Raw genomic sequence first — 17,078 nt, 5'->3', positions numbered from 1 at the left:
AGACCTGGCAAGTCCACCATTGACCAGATATTTACTCTGTGGCACTTGCCACTTACCACCTTTTTGTAGATTATAAAGCAGCCTTCGACAGCCCACTACGTTCAAAGGTATTCCAGACCATGTCTGAATTTGGTATCCCTGCAAAGCTCATTCGGCTTTGTAAAATGACTTTAACTGACACGAGATCCTCAGTTAAAATAGGAAAGAACCTCTCCGAAGAATTTTGTACCAAAAGAGGTTTCAGGCAAGGAGACAGCCTTTCGTGTGATATCTTTAACATCCTGCTGGAAAAGGTTATTCGAGAAGCAAACGTCAAAAGAATTGGCACAATCTACACCAATAGCCACATGTTACTTGCTTATGCTGATGATATAGACATCATGGGAAGATCAGTACAAGAAGTAACAGATACCTTTATGAAGGTCGAAGGTGGTAAACGGCGGGAAGACTATGTTGATGGTGTCGACGCGCAATGCGTCCATAGAGATCGGGCCAACTGTTGACGTTGGTTCCTATAATTTTGAGGTAGTAAAAGACTTCGTCTACCTCGGCACCGCCGTAAACTCAACAAACGACATCAGTTGTGAAATAAAAACAAGAATTGTAGTGGCCAACAGATGCTACTTTGGTTTAATTAAGCAGTTTAAAAACAAAGCCAATCTGCGTTGACGGTGAATATCGACGTCGCATGAACAACGAGCTGTATCTGCTATACAACGACATCACTATAGTTAAACGTATTGAGATGCAACGATTGATTTGGCTAGGCCATATCATAAGAATGAGCGATGATGAACCCGCTAAAAAGGCGTATGAATATGAGCCGCTTGGCGGTGCACACAGAAATGGCATGCCAAAGAATAGATGGCGCAAACAAGTGGATGAAGAGATGACAAGGCGCGGTATTCCAGAAGGAGAAGCAATAGACAGAGAGAAATGGAGATCTTTTCTTACTTCGGCCTATAGAACAAATGTTCTGTAATGGGCCAGCTAAGTAAGTAAGTAATAATTAACAAAGGTAACAAGTAGTTCATACAAGTAGCTACATGTTTTGCTATTGTATATTTTATTAAAGAAAAAATTAAAATTGTTAAAGAAAAAGTAAAAAAGGTAAAATCACTACATTACATCCTTGTTACTTCATTTAAAACTTTTCTTTGTCTCAAAGGGCTTATCATTCGAATCTTACATATAAATAAAAATCAAATGTCGCTCGTTGATAATGGCATCAGTTGATTCTTTTTTTAAAATATTCGTCATAACCCAACATAGGTTTTTATGCAAAGAAAATTTCACAAAGCCAACTATTACGCCAACTTCTTAAATTTAATTTTTTTCTGCCAAAACTACTGAACTGATTTTCCCGAAATTGTCATGGAATGTACAGCGATGGCCCCCCGTGAATATAGACTACATATTTTGTTGAATTTCTAAAGGGGCGGAGTGCTTTCCCTATACCCTATTTCTTTAAAAATGCTATATCTATATAAATAAAGATCAAATGTCGTTCGTTTGTAATAGCATCAGTTGAGAACGGCTGAACCAATTTGTATAATTCTTTTTTTAAATGTTCGTCATAACCCAACTTATGTTTTTATGTAAACAAAATTTGACCACGCCCACTATTTTCAATTTTCAATTTTGATCTTTTCTACAACTATTAAACTGATTTTCTTGAAATGTACAGGGATGGCCCCTGGTTAAAAAATATGCTCCAAATTTAGTTTCGGTGGTGGCGGGGTACTTCCCCTATAACCTTTTTTTAAAAAATTCTATATTAAAAAAAATTACGAATGTATCAGTTTGGAAATTAATTTGCGAGACAATTGTGGTTGTGTCTCCGACCTTACCTACTATTTTAAGACCCAAAGACTTGACCACGCCCACTTTTTAAAATATGTTACATCTACAAAACTACTAAACCGATTTTCCTGAAATTTTCAGGGAATGTGCAGGGATGGCCCACGCTGGAAATAGGATGCATTTTTCTTGAATTTGAATTTCGGCGTACTTCCCTTTGCCATATTCAATAAAACGCCATATCTTTATGAATAAAAATCAAATGCCGTCATAACTCAACATAGGTTTTTATGGAAAGAAAATTTTACCGCGCTCACTTTTTTAATTTTCATTTCAATTTAAATTTTCAATCTAAAGTTTTTCTGCAAAAACCACTTAACCGATTTTCCTAAAATGGGATGGGATTGAGATGGCCCCAAAAACAGGCTACATATTTCATTGAATTCCAGAGCGGGCGGGGTACATCGCCTATGCGATATATTTAAAAAGCGCTATATTTGCAAAAATTACGCATGTATCGGTTTAAAAATTTACGGATTAATCTACAATGTAGTACTTTTTTGGGGCCTAAAGACCCGACCACGCCTGTTTTTTTAATGTTATATTTTCAATACTACTGAACCGAATTCGATCAAATTTGCAACAAAAGCCCAATGTTTGCCGTTGTTATGTATATTTTATGAATTTTAGATGAGGTGGAGTGCCTTCACCGCGGCTTTCCCTAGATACATATTTAGAGCCAAAATACCGGACCGCGCCCACTTTTTTAATATTTTATATCTTTCTTTTAAACGCTATATGTATAAGCCTAATTTATGATTAGATCGGTTTCAGCATAAATTTTGGGAGGCAATGGGGTTGTGTGTACCCTAGATACACATTTGAAGCCAAAATACCGGGCCGCGCCAACTTTTTTAATATTTTATATCTTTAAAACTGACGACAACGCCCACTCTTTGCAATACATTATTTATCCAAAACTGCTGAACCTAATTTCATGCAATTTTCAGAAAATGTTCAGGAATATCCCGTGGTCCATATATTTGTAGACGAATTTCGGGAGCCTATTTTTTTATAATCGCTATATTTGCTAAACTTATGTGTGCATCGGCTTGCAATTATTTTTCGAGACAACGGTGGTTGCGCCCCGAGCAAGAAAAACGATATATTTACAAATGTCCTTACATTCCCCAGCGTTCCATCAGCCATGAAAAACTAAAACATATAAGATGGACGATAATAAAGCCTAAACAACATCAATGGGCGAAAAAATCCGACAGTCCGTAAGAGAAAAGAAAGGTTACAGACAAAATCTGTTGGTTTGATAATGGACCGATGAAGCGAGGTAGAAAATAACTATTTTTGAATTACACTATGCAACACCGAAAATGCAAACAACTTCTAATATGCAATTTTTGAAAGTACATATTTAGACTACAAAAACCCTAGTAGGGTTTTGTCCTGTCAGATCCAATTCGGATTTTATGGCCTCATCCAAACAGGGCTAAATCTATACTTTTTTTCATTTATCAGCTCTTTATCTCAGAAACGAATAGGAATTTGGCTTTGCTGCAATATTGTAGCCCTAAACTAGTAGAACTTTTCTTTTGAAAAAACCACATAAGAAAAACTCCATCTAGGGCATCAAAATCTATAAAATATAGAAAATTTTACATAATTGCTGAAATTCTGATCAGTATCGGCTAAACTATTGGGAGTTGAACCAAGTAACCTTTTGCAGAAATCTTTCAAATAAAGTTCTCAACAATTCTTTAAAACGTTCTGAAACTCTAAAATGCTTACTGCATGTTGTTTCAGCGGTATTTTGCATCATATCTTTTACAACACGCATTTCAAACACAGTTCACACGAACAGTTTATTCTCGCATTTCACTACATTATTGACATTTTTATTAAATCGTCGTTGAAAAATGTACTGAAAACAACTGAAGAGTTGTGTATTACATTCCAGGGAATATTTTTCCAAAAGAAAATATTCAGAAAAAATTAACGGTTGTTATATACGGTGCGAAATGTATAAAAAATTGTGGAATTTTGCATATATTTTGAAATTTGAGGCAATAAATATAGTTTTTCGAGTTCATTATTTCTCCAAATATTTTTTTCTTGTCCTTATCTATAAAATTTGCTTCAGAGGTCAGAAGGAGATTATTATTGGTTTCAGAGATATAGCCCTGAATTTCTTTAAAAACTCAATATTTAACCATGGTTAGATGGGGCCATAAAATTCGAGCTGGAACTGGCACAACAAAACCCAACTAGGGTTTCTTGTCGTTTGGGTCTGTACTTTCAAAAAACCCAGTTCGAATTGTTTGCACAAGATCACCTTAAAAATGTTGCACAGTGTTATCAAGCATAAAGTCCATAAAATGTTGTTATTAAAACTCATTACGAAGGGTCAGAAAGCGGACTGGGGTCTGCTACTTTAAAATAAAAAATAAAATGTTCAATTTCTACAATGATTGCAGTTAAAGTGTTGACAATGACACCAATAATAGTAGGGCATAGATTCCTACTGGGTATTGAAATCTTGATGTTAATGTTGACTGCTTTTTGAATTTTTTATACATATGAAGGAAATGCCTGATAGAGTTCCCTATGAAAAATTCCAGGTGACGGCCTGCATCGGTTGTCTAGAGAGATAGAATTCATGATTCGAACCAGCAAGCCTGGTATGTCGAGATGTCATAAAATCGAAAACCTGTAAACACAACAGATAGCAAAAGCCTACCCGCATAACTTACCAAACTTCTAGAAGAAAGCACTCCGTTCGGGTATGTGCGTGATTTCCATAGACAAATAAGGTTTAATCGACACAGAATATAAACAAGGTTATGTGGGTTTAAAACTTCACTTGCCTAATTCAATACATAACACCGGAACATCTCCATATAAGTGGGATCTACCAAGGAGTCTATATTGTCATCAGGTTTCATAGACATCGAAGACAATTTTCGGGAAGCCTATGTCACAGAAATAACATAAAATTCAATTTATTTCTTCAAAGTTCCTCCCTCCATTCCCTCTTAATTACATTTCAATCGATCTCATGATGTCTGCTGTTTTTAATTATTTCCTTTGAACTTTCAAGTGAACTTATAAAGAAACGGCACTTGTATTGCGTGTCAGCCACATACATACATACAGGCAGACTATTTATGTACAATTTCATTCTTGACCACTTCGTCGTTCAACCTAGCAACAAATTAAAAAGAAATACAACAGCAAATAGAACATGGAAACAAACTACCACCAAAAAAACTGTATATACTCTTTTTTATTGGTAACAAAAAAACACCAACAAAAAAACGAAAAGGAATAGCGTGTCTCCGTAGCAATTTTTTCACGAAAAAAAATATTTGTTTTTTTTCGTCTGCTGCCATTATTTCCTATGAACTTTTGAAACACGTCATTTTGTTTTGAGGCATCAAAACAATAACAACAACAAATATGAGTAAATCTACATAAAAGTATGCACGAAACTCTCAAGAAAGTCCCACAAAAACACCGATGAAGAAGACCACAGAAAACTTGGGAGTCTAAATTTTGAAAGAAAAATAACAACATGATAAAGTTTAATATTTTCTTTCTTACTTAAGTTAATTCAGGTAAAAACAATTTTATCTTAATCGTCCATACCCCCGAAGGCTATTGGTGGAAGAAGATATTAGTAAAAAAAAATCTTTACCAAAATTATAATAACAACAACAAGTCCAATAAATAATAGCAGCTATACCCTGCCAGAGGAAATGGAATTTAAAATAGTTTTGAATAAGACAGAAAACCAAAAAAAAAAAAAACTATAATGAAGAGGATGTTTATTTCTTGCGGTCACTTTATGAATGAATGTTTTCGGAAAATATTTTAGCAATGTTTCTCCACTTTGTATTGGACGTTTGTTAAAACGTTCAGGAGGGAAGTTGGAGTTCGATGTACATGAAAAGTACAAAACTGGTAAACAAGAGGAAGTGCTATGGACTGTGTGTATTAAATTTTAGTCGTCAGGAAAAGGATACCCCATCAATTCTAAACATTTTAGAAAAAAGTAAATAAGATTCAGTCATTTTACAAATACATAACATTTTCATTCGTAGGTTTCGCTTGTGGACCCAAGCAGCACAGTTTACATCATGATCATATTCATCATCACAACGACTAGCCGCTATTTTAACACAATCCGAGAAGGGGGTTGAACTAAATTAAAGCGCAAACGTGGTAGTCATCGTAGGATTTTTAGAGCTTTTGACCAAAATGTCAGGAAACATGGACTTTCCCACGAGAAACATTACATCGATATAAACGGGATCACAAGGAGTACCTTCGCTAAAAATGTCAAAGCGATCTTAGAACACCTTTTAAACTGCACAATTGTTATGTTATTAGCACAATAATCAGTCATTTTAGTTGGTCTCGGGGTTATATATATTTTTTGTGCTTTTGTACCATTAACTGATAAAATAGGGCACGCGAGGGAAACTTGTCGGAAAATTTTAAAACTATCCGAAAGCAGTTTTTTTCTGCACCATTGCGAAAAATTTAGAAATTTTATGTGGAAGAGCGCTGATCTACGTCTGGTAGAAATATCACGATGGACACAGTATCACTCACACCTTTGGAGTGTACCAAAGTGAAGGTACCCAAAGTAGTGGACCTATATTTTCCATCTTCGAACCTGATTTAAAGTTGGACAAGACGTCCGTCTTTAATCCAAAGGATGTGGGTATAATAATATGCATTATCCCCAGATTCACTCTAATTGATGAAAAACTTGCTCATCTGTGTTTATGTCTAACAGAAATATGACCGGGCCATGACTTTAAGATTGTACTAGGAGATTTTTATGCAAAAATTAGACCCTAATACTGCAAGTTTAGTCTTCATGAGGTACAATGAAAGTACGAGTTTACCAGATTGATCATTTTGGGACAAATGGCTCAGGCTCATACGCATATTTCCATTATTCGTCAGCAAGGACTATATTATCAACGCAACCGTTATTTTACGAAATTTCTGGGACCGGTCGACACGGGATCCTACGAGAAACCCCCATTTTTGAAATGCCCAAGGATTCCTGTATCTCACGGCTTAATTTTTTCTGACACATCGGCCGTTTTTGAACGACCCTCACGACCTTCGTTTTTCGAAACTTTTCGATTAACCCCCCTACACTTAACTTATCCACATACTCAACGATGCCATTCCTCATGTCACGAAGTGTCAGAAAAAAGTCAATTGCTTTTTTTTCTTGCAAAAACAAAAACGTTACTCCTCTCTCCATTTTCCCCCGATCGTGCACTACGAGATGCTTAAATCTAGTACTACTAACTAGCATGTTTTTGCCGCAGTGAAATCGATCGATCACTATGGAGGCTAAATTTCCCGACAGTTGGACTATAGATTTTCTGCTTTCCAATTTTGGTACTAAAATCCCCTAGAATAAATTGAATGTCATATGTTATATGTTTCTTCTAAGCGCTCGTGAAATATGTCTATGGTCTGCTCATTATCGTCTTCAGTGGGAGCATGAGAGCAAATAAAACTGATGTTGAAAAATTTACATTTTATCTGAATTGCAGCAAATCTTTCAACCGGGGTGAAAATGGAGACTTGTTGTTTTAAACTCCGACTAACTAAAATCCGCAACCAAACTTATGCTTTATGTCATGGCAGATTTAATACAGTGTGTCACCTTTAGGTTTTGTTGTAATGCCTTTCCCCTCCGCGCAGGTTATGGTGTGATCTATTTAAGGGATTATATCCACTTACAAATTTTACAAACTCGAAAAAAATTTGATTGGCTCATTTTAAAGTACAGGTAAACAAGTAAAAAAGTAACAGTCGGCTTTCCCAACAGAGATATACCCACAGCCTGTGTGAATTGAAATACATGTTTTTTGTTAAAAAAAAACATACATACATATACATATTTAGGGGGTTTTCAAAATTTTGGGCGTATGAACCGACAAAAATATGGGTAGGATTAAAGCTAAACAATTTGCGGGGATATCAATAGATAGGGCTTTTTACCATACTAGCCTACGAAAAACATAATATCGCTGTAAACAGGAGCACTAGGAAAACCTTCGGTAAAAATGTCCAAACGATCCTCGAACAGACCCTTAACCACACAAAAATTTTGAACATTTGTGTGGGTGGTACCCCAAATTTGAACATAAACTAAGTTTCGACAATATTTAGAGATCCAAAGTTTGGACCATATCTGTTGTTACGTCCATGAGATATTGCGCGTACCATTTTAGCGAATATTTTCGAACTTTTCTGGGGAAGGTACCGGAAGGAGGGGACCTATCAGCACCACCTTCGAATTTCATCTAATAATCGAATAAATATTACGATATCCAAAGAGTGGACGAACGCAGTATTCGGTTCGACCTCCCAGCCACTACGTATGGTGGCACAGGGATTTTTTACAACTTTCGGGCTATTTTCTTAAGAATTATATACTTGCCCCTAGAAAAACTTTTACTGTCGCAATTGATGCAGCGACTCCAAGTTGCTTTAACAAATATCAAAGTGATTCGGGAGCAGGTCTTAAAGTGAATTTATTCAAATACGAACCTCATCTATATCTCGTAGATATATTAGGATGGGTAAAGTATGGACCAAATCGGTCACTCCCATAAAGAGTTATCGTGCTCACATTTTTTCCGAACTTTTTTGAACTTTTGAGAATGCCACATTTTGGACCGAATCGGCAGATCCGTTCGAGAGTTATATTGCCCACCTACCACTACACACGGTTTAATAGGGTTTTTTTTGCACCTTTCAGGCTATTTTCTCAGGAAGTATGGACTTGCCCCTAATGAAACTTGTACTGTCGTATGGAGGGCAGTAAATACAAGTTGCTACAATAAAAATCAAAACGATTCGAGAGCTGGTCCTAAACTTAACCTTTCCGAAATTTGGTGTGGGAGGTCCATATTGGAACCTCGTCTAAGTCCGGTATAAATTTCACGACGTGTAAAGTATGGACCAAATCGGTTACTGATTTCAAAAATTATCATGCGTTCAATTTTTCGGAACATTTTCAAACTTTTGTGGAGGGGGGGGGGTTGTTACCTGAAAGAGTGGAGCGATATGCCCCATCTTAGAAATTAAACTAAGTGACAACTTTTGAACCAAATCGGCTGATCCGCTCGAGAGTTATCGCGAGTTACACCCACTACACATGGTGCCGTAGGGTTTTTTTAAACTTACGGACTATTTCCTCAGGAAGTGTGGACTTGCCCCTGATGAAACTTGAGCCGTCGTATAGGGGGCAGCAAGTACAAGTTGTTACAACAAAAACCAACGCGATTCGAGATTGGAACCTCATTTAAGCCTGGTAGAAATGTCACGATGTGCACAGTATGTACCAAATCTGTCGGTTACTCCCTTCAAGAGTTATCCTGCGCACAAATTTTCCGAACATTTTCGAACTTTTGTGGGGGAGGTACCGGAAGGAGTGGACCGATATAACCATCTTCGAACTTAAACTAAGTTTGGACAAAATATTACGAAAACCAAATCGGTTCATCCGCTCGAGAGTTATCGTGCGCACCAGCCAGCCAGACAGACAGACAGATTGACGGACATTGCTAAATCGACTCCAAATTGTCTGAAACACATTTCGTCCAAACATACTTGGGGTCTAAAACCATTATTTCGATGAGGCACATTTTGCCCGTATGAAAGTGTATACACCCTCGTTAGCATAAATGCTGAGGGTATAAAAAGAATATGTTGCAAAAATTTCGAGTCGGTAGGACAAAAATTAGCTGAAATTTGAACGTTAGAAAAAAAATCATTGTGATATGTAGTAATATGGGAGTTTAAAACGCGATTTTCTTGAAATGGCATTTTTGAATGCGGTGGCCATTGTAGCTCGTCGTAGATCTTCGTACGTTTTTGTGGAATTATCATGCACATAAAAACTTGTCGATGGCGATTTTTAGTTAAAATCGAAATTTTGACTTTGACAGTTTCCCACTTTTTTTAAATAGATTTTCTTAATTCCTTATTGGTTTATTAATTTTCGAGCTATAGTGGGCACCCCAAACTGCTTTAGTAAAAACAGTGTTTCGTAGGCGGCCATTTGTAATAAAACTGTGCAATATTTTTCATATTTTGGTAGAATTCTTGTAAAAAAGACATTAATAATGTTTTTTTTTTTCATGCTCAATAAGTGGCCATAACCCCGAAATGTAATGGACCCCGGGGACTTCGGTGATAGTGTAGATGTCCATGGATACAATTTACGGCAGAGTAACTATCCCTGGTATCATCTATGGCAAACTACACCTTCTCAGATGTAATTCGAAACACTTTAATTGTAATTCGAAATTCCATTTGTAATTCGAATTTTGTCCATTTGTGATTTGAATTATTCAATTTGTAATTCGATTTATTACATTGGAAATTCGTATTATTACGTTTGAAATTGGGATTTTCCACTAGTAATTCGAAATAAAAAATACAAAAATATTTGTTACATCAGTTTTATACTTCAATTGTAAAAATTCGAAACTTAAGTGGAATAAAACAAAATTCAAATGGAATAATTCATTGATAATACGTTGCAGTATGTAGCCTTGAAGACCATATATGTACGTTGGTTTTAAGGTCCTTGAAGACCATCTACTGTGGGGGATCTATCTCCACAGTAGATGGTCTTCAAGGACATGGCATGACATGTATTGTGGAGTAGATGTACTTAAATAACACTGTGCCATACCAAAATTATGCAGAGACTCTGATGTACCAATTCGGTTTTATTGGAATTCATGGAAGACCAAAATACCTTTGGTTCTTGTAGGTCACTTCATATAGTGATTTTATAACGATAAATGTAGATCGATTTTTCGCAATTACCATCGGCAGTTATGAATTTTTCGCAATTATCGATAACTGTCAAACCGTCTAACAACCATAAAATATTTTGTGGTTGCGTGATGAATGACGGCCACACTAGCAAGCAACCATTTTTTGAGCAAATCTTTCATTCAAAACTGATAATGTGTACACAGCTTTAGATTTAAACAGAGATTTACATTTTTAACATTGGAATTACAGTGCATATCATTTTTATTAATTAGAAACACTACAATAACAATCATACGCATAGGGATTCCAACGTTAAAAAATACAAAATATTAATAAAAACCCAAAGGTTAAAAACAGAAAAAATCCATAACTCATCTAGTTTCAACCGATTTCCCACTTTCAAAAACTTACTGATTTTATCTACTACCAAATGATAGAAATCCACAGAAAAAAAAATGAGAAAGAATCTGCTAATGCTGGTGTGGTAGTAAGTAGACTGCTATAAAACCCTGCGAGAAATACCAGCTATTGAAGTTGAAAACTACAATTCTTAAGAGGTTAATGAATTCGTCTATATTAATACCGATTGTGCAATGCACCGATACTGCATGGGAACTTGCGAAAGCAGATGAGGCCACAATTGGTGTGTTTGAGGCAAATATTCATAGAAATACCTACGAGTATAGGTCAATCTACGTTAGAGTTAAATGTTGGCGTCACATAAATCACGAGCTGTATCACCGACTTAAAAATATCGATTTCCAACGACTGTGATTCCTCAGAATGAATATAGATGCTCCCTATAAAGGAATATGAGTACGGACCTCTTGTCGGTATAAGCAGTAGGAGAAGGCCAGGACTACAATGAATACTACTATTGGTATTCAAATTTGAAGAAGAATCGTAGAAAAAACTCGTTTAAAGATATTTTCTTAGTTGAACTTTTGAAAAAAATATGGACTCACGGACTTCAATAGATCTACAATTTCAGCTGATTTTCACAAATTTTTGTAGCATTACTGTTTTAGGCTCAGAAATGGACTGGTAAAACTTTCTCATCGATTGGACAATAAATACGGTCCTTAAAGCACTTTCGTTAAAATTCACAAATTTCAAAATTACTATGGAAATTTTAAGGCCCCAGTGGCACGTGTTAACATATTCCGATTATGCTCAAACTTTGGCAATCTTAAAATGTAACAATACTAAATACTTTAGAGGGTGCAGCCTAAAAAATCCGACATCGATTTTTCCCATTGAATTAAAAATAACCTAATACATACATATACTGTTATATACACATCTGTCACAAGTAACAAACAAAACTTTCTCTGCCACATCAAATGAATGCATTATTTCTTTTATATAAACTTTTTTGCCAATTAGTTATATTTTAACAAAAAAAAATATTTTACTTACTTATGGCATTATCAGCTGAAAAGAGAAAAAAATGACATTAAATTATTTGTTCAACACTTGTTTTTTTAATCAAATAAATGTCTTCATTTTAAAGCTATTACAATAAATACCATAAATTTTCCATGCTTAAATAACCAATAAAATAACGTTGTTAACACAAAAAAGAGCAATAGACAACGTCTTCGTATTTTTTACGATTTACCGGTGTGAATGTCCTTTGGCAGGAATTTTATTTAAATATTAGACTAAAGTGGATGTTCCACATTTAAAGGCATGTAAAACAGCATGGAGGAGTTCTAAAGAAGTGTTGGTGAAATCTATAAATTCTTCGTGACTTTATTACAAAACGACTTTTTGATACATAATTTGTGTGAGTGTCTGTTGACATGTTAAGAGACCATAAAAATAGCTTATGAATGGTTTCGTGTGATTTTTTGTTTCTTTTTGGAAATGTCTAGCGATTTATGTTATGGCGGAAGATATGGAAAATTGGACAGAACGGAGGTTGCAGACTTTATAAAGAAAAAAAGAAAACGATTAGGATAAAAATGTATCACGCAGTTCACATTGTAACGGGTCTGTTGACCTTAGCATGGCGAAATTCATGCCGTATCTTGGTAAAGTTTGGAACGCAAGTAGACACTATCCTCCCCTTGTTGAACTAGTTTTAACATTCGTTTGGATAAGGTTCTATAGGATGTCAACAAGAGCACGTGTTAAACGGTTTGGAGAGGCCTTTAAACCTTCAGAGGTTCTCTGCTATATTATCTATCGAAATTTTTTTCTCTGCTGCGAATTTTCATTATGAAATATTGTTTAAAAATCCACGTTTATTGCTGCGAATTTTCTTTATAAAATATTTTGTAAAAATCCACGTTTGTTGCTGCGAATTTTCTTTATAAAATATTTTGTAAAAATCCACGTTTGTTGCTGCGAATTTTCTTTATAAAATATTTTGTAAAAATCCACGTTTATTGCTGTGAATTTTCTTTATAAAATATTCTTTAAAAATCCACGTTTATTGCTGTGAATTTTCTTTATAAAATATTCTTTAAAAATCCACTTTTATTGCTGCGAATTTTCTTTATAAAATATTCTTTAAAAATCCACGTTTATTGCTGTGAATTTTCTTTATAAAATATTATTTAAAAATCCACGTTTATTGCTGTGAATTTTTTTATAAAATATTATTTAAAAATCCACGTTTATTGCTGTGAATTTTCTTTATAAAATATTCTTTAAAAATCCACTTTTATTGCTGCGAATTTTCTTTATAAAATATTCTTTAAAAATCCACGTTTATTGCTGTGAATTTTCTTTATAAAATATTATTTAAAAATCCACGTTTATTGCTGTGAATTTTTTTATAAAATATTATTTAAAAATCCACGTTTATTGCTGCGAATTTTCTTTAAAAATCCACTTTTATTGCTGCGAATTTTCTTTATAAAATATTCTATAAAAATCCACGTTTATTGCTGTGAATTTTCTTTATAAAATATTATTTAAAAATCCACGTTTATTGCTGTGAATTTTCTTTATAAAATATTATTTAAAAATCCACGTTTATTGCTGTGAATTTTCTTTATAAAATATTATTTAAAAATCCACTTTTATTGCTGCGAATTTTCTTTATAAAATATTCTTTAAAAATCCACGTTTATTGCTGTGAATTTTCTTTATAAAATATTATTTAAAAATCCACGTTTATTGCTGTGAATTTTTTTATAAAATATTATTTAAAAATCCACGTTTATTGCTGTGAATTTTCTTTATAAAATATTATTTAAAAATCCACTTTTATTGCTGCGAATTTTCTTTATAAAATATTATTTAAAAATCCACGTTTATTGCTGTGAATTTTCTTTATAAAATATTATTTAAAAATCCACGTTTATTGCTGTGAATTTTCTTTATAAAATATTATTTAAAAATCCACTTTTATTGCTGCGAATTTTCTTTATAAAATATTCTTTAAAAATCCACGTTTATTGCTGTGAATTTTCTTTATAAAATATTATTTAAAAATCCACGTTTATTGCTGTGAATTTTTTTATAAAATATTATTTAAAAATCCACGTTTATTGCTGCGAATTTTCTTTAAAAATCCACTTTTATTGCTGCGAATTTTCTTTATAAAATATTCTTTAAAAATCCACGTTTATTGCTGCGAATTTTCTTTATAAAATATTCTTTAAAAATCCACGTTTATTGCTGCGAATTTTCTTTATAAAATATTCTTTAAAAATCCACGTTGATTGCTGTGAATTTTCTTTATAAAATATTATTTAAAAATCCACGTTTATTGCTGCGAATATTCTTTAAAAATCCACGTTTAATGCTTCGAATTTTCTTTACAAAATATTCTTTACAAATCCACGTTTATTTCTGCGAATATTCTTTAAAAAATATTCCTTAAAAATCCATGTTTTTTGCTGCGAATTTTCTTTATAAAATATTCTTTAAAAATCCATTTTTAACTGCGAATTTTCTTTGTAAAATATTCTTTAAAAATCCATGTTTACTGCTGCGAATTCTTTTTATAAAATATTATTTAAAAATCCACGTTTATTGCTGCGAATTTTCTTTATAAAATATTTTTTTTTAAAAATCCACGTTTATTGCTGCGATTTTTTAGAAAATATTCTTTAAAAATTCACGTTTATTGCTGCGAATTTTCTTTATAAAATATTCTTTAAAAATTCACGTTTATTGCTGTGAATGTTTTTCATAAAATCCACACTAGCAAGTCTGGGAATACGAGTATACTTCAATTTTCACAAAACCGGTTTGGAATGGAACACTAATAAATTGCATAAATAACAAAGCAAACAAGCAGTTGAATGTTATCCTCCTTCTAGTCGTAGTCATGTTTTCCAATGCATAAAAAGGCGAACACACCTTTAAAGAATTCGATTACAAAGACAACAAAATGTATATACCAACAATCTTCACTCCCCTTTATACTGAAATCTCCTCCACTGGAAGCCGCCACCACAACACATTTTTTTACCTTTAAAAAGTGGGAAAACTTCGAAAGCGGAAGCCATGGCAAACGGCTCATGTTATTTAAGTTTCCTGTCATTTCAAGCGCCAGCATCCTTAACGGATATAAGAGGTATAACTTGCAAACCAAACGCAAGCGGCATGCTGCTTGCATTACTCATTGACTTTGGCTGAAGTGTGTGTGTGTGCCTTTGGTTTGGAAAACACCCATAAATTCTTGAAATTGTGTTAGAGATATGCAAAATACACTTTTTTTCAATTCTCCTTCTTCTTCTACTCCTTTTTCCCATGGAAGTGGGGAAAAATGCGCATAGATAAAAATAAAGTTCAACTTTAAACAAATTACTGTAAAAAATTCTCAACCTCTAGTTCTTCTTTCTTGGTTTCTTGCGATAAAATTCAAGTCTTTGAAAGTGCAATTATTAACCCTGAGAGTTTTGTTGTGTCCTCAGACCAAACAACAAACTACATAAAACAAGAAACTCTAGCCAAAGTTTTCATCTATTTCATTCTTTCTTTCAAAATGGTTGACCAAAAGTTAATACCATCAACATATGTATTGGTCAACTGGAGACTTCCGTTGTCACTTCAGTTCACATTACTTTCCTCCATGGCAAAAGAAACAAGAAATTAAGAAATAAAGTTTACGCTGGGTTTCGCAAAAAACTGTAATAAGTTGGCAAACTAAAGACCAACCATAAAAACAACAGCCGGAAATATGAACTATATGAAGAGGGCAAACATTATTTTTAAGGCCAATAGAAAGAGGAAACGCTATGTGTGTGTGTGCGAGCGTATGTTTGTATGATAATCCAGACATTTATTATGAGCAGTCATCACTTGTCTGGCACTTGATTTTATAAGTTTTATGAAGTGTTTTGTGTTGTCTAGCAGTTCTTTAGCGAATCGTGTTTGCCAAAAAAATTAGATTGAATTATGTACGCAGTCATGTGTGTTATCTCAAGGTTAGGGGAGTTTGAACAATTTGTTAAAGGTGTAATAGGTTCAGAGTAGTTATACAATTTAAAGTGAGATATCGAAAGCTTACTTAATTTCCTTTATTGTTATAAAAAGTAAAGTACAGTCTCGAAATTTCGGACACTTCTTAATCCGCACACCTGGTAGTCCGGACACTAGAATTTTTCTTACCTCAATAATCGCGAAAAACATTTTTTCAAGACAGCAGGGCCAAATGTTCGTCTGTTTCTTTGGCAAAACTGGCCTTGTAGCGACTATTCCGCTTGAGCACCGTAGGACGGACAAATCTGAGTGGTATACCACAATTTGTTTGCCTGAAGTCTTTGGAGAAATTCGTAAAATGAACTAGATAAGACGAATTATTGTGGACCATGACAATGTGAGTTCTCACACATCGGTCCAAACAAGTGCCTTTTTTATCGGCCAAAACGTGGAATGGTTGAATCATTCGCAAAACAACAATGGAAAGTGTGGGTATTCGAAGATGAGCCAAGTCCAAAGAAAGTTGCTCCTGGAAGTAGTTTTACCATTTGTGAAGGTTGCTCTCAATTAATCATAATTGTTCATCAAATTCTGCACAATATATGTTTGATGATTTAGTAGACCTTCAAAGCTCATCTTCCACGATACGAAGAACGCGAACATTTACTGCAGTCAAAATACAACGCCTGTCTGGTATTCACTATTATTTTATATGCAACAATCATGACAGTTGATCCGCATAGCTTCAACCCATCTAACACATTCGTGACCATTCGGTCATTCTTGTTGACCACGGTCTGATATCACAATGCAACACTGAAAATGCAAACAACTTCTAGTATGCATATTTTGAAAGTACATATTCAGACTACAAAAACCCTAGTTAGGTTGTGTCCTGACAGATCCAGTGTATTCAAAACTCTCAAGGTGGGTTTTCGTCAGAGTGCATGCTCCACTTCTTCAGATAAAGTGTGCATACCAAGTACTCATTCACGCCGGCATCTTCCCTGGGGATTCCTAACTGACATAGAATTGGGATTTCAATGCAC

General features: G+C 34.2%; 1 protein-coding gene across 14 annotated transcripts in view; it reads right to left on the bottom strand.

Annotated features, from left to right (window-relative positions):
• The window catches only part of pb (homeobox proposcipedia), a 223,800-nt gene that overhangs the window by 93,197 nt on the left and 113,525 nt on the right, over nucleotides 1–17,078 (bottom strand). For all 14 annotated transcript variants that reach the window (XM_073959231.1, XM_073959225.1, XM_073959230.1 and 11 more), the window contains one exon: nucleotides 12,064–12,078. In XM_073959231.1, the coding sequence (XP_073815332.1) occupies nucleotides 12,064–12,078 (15 nt within the window). The remainder of the gene's footprint in view (nucleotides 1–12,063; nucleotides 12,079–17,078) is intronic.

The sequence above is a fragment of the Musca autumnalis genome, unplaced genomic scaffold (genome assembly GCF_047663935.1).
Source record: "Musca autumnalis isolate F117 unplaced genomic scaffold, ASM4766393v1 scaffold_1, whole genome shotgun sequence".
Lineage (NCBI taxonomy): Eukaryota > Metazoa > Arthropoda > Insecta > Diptera > Muscidae > Musca > Musca autumnalis.
Note: the sequence above shows the minus strand (reverse complement) of the source record. Positions and strands in the feature narration are given on the sequence as shown.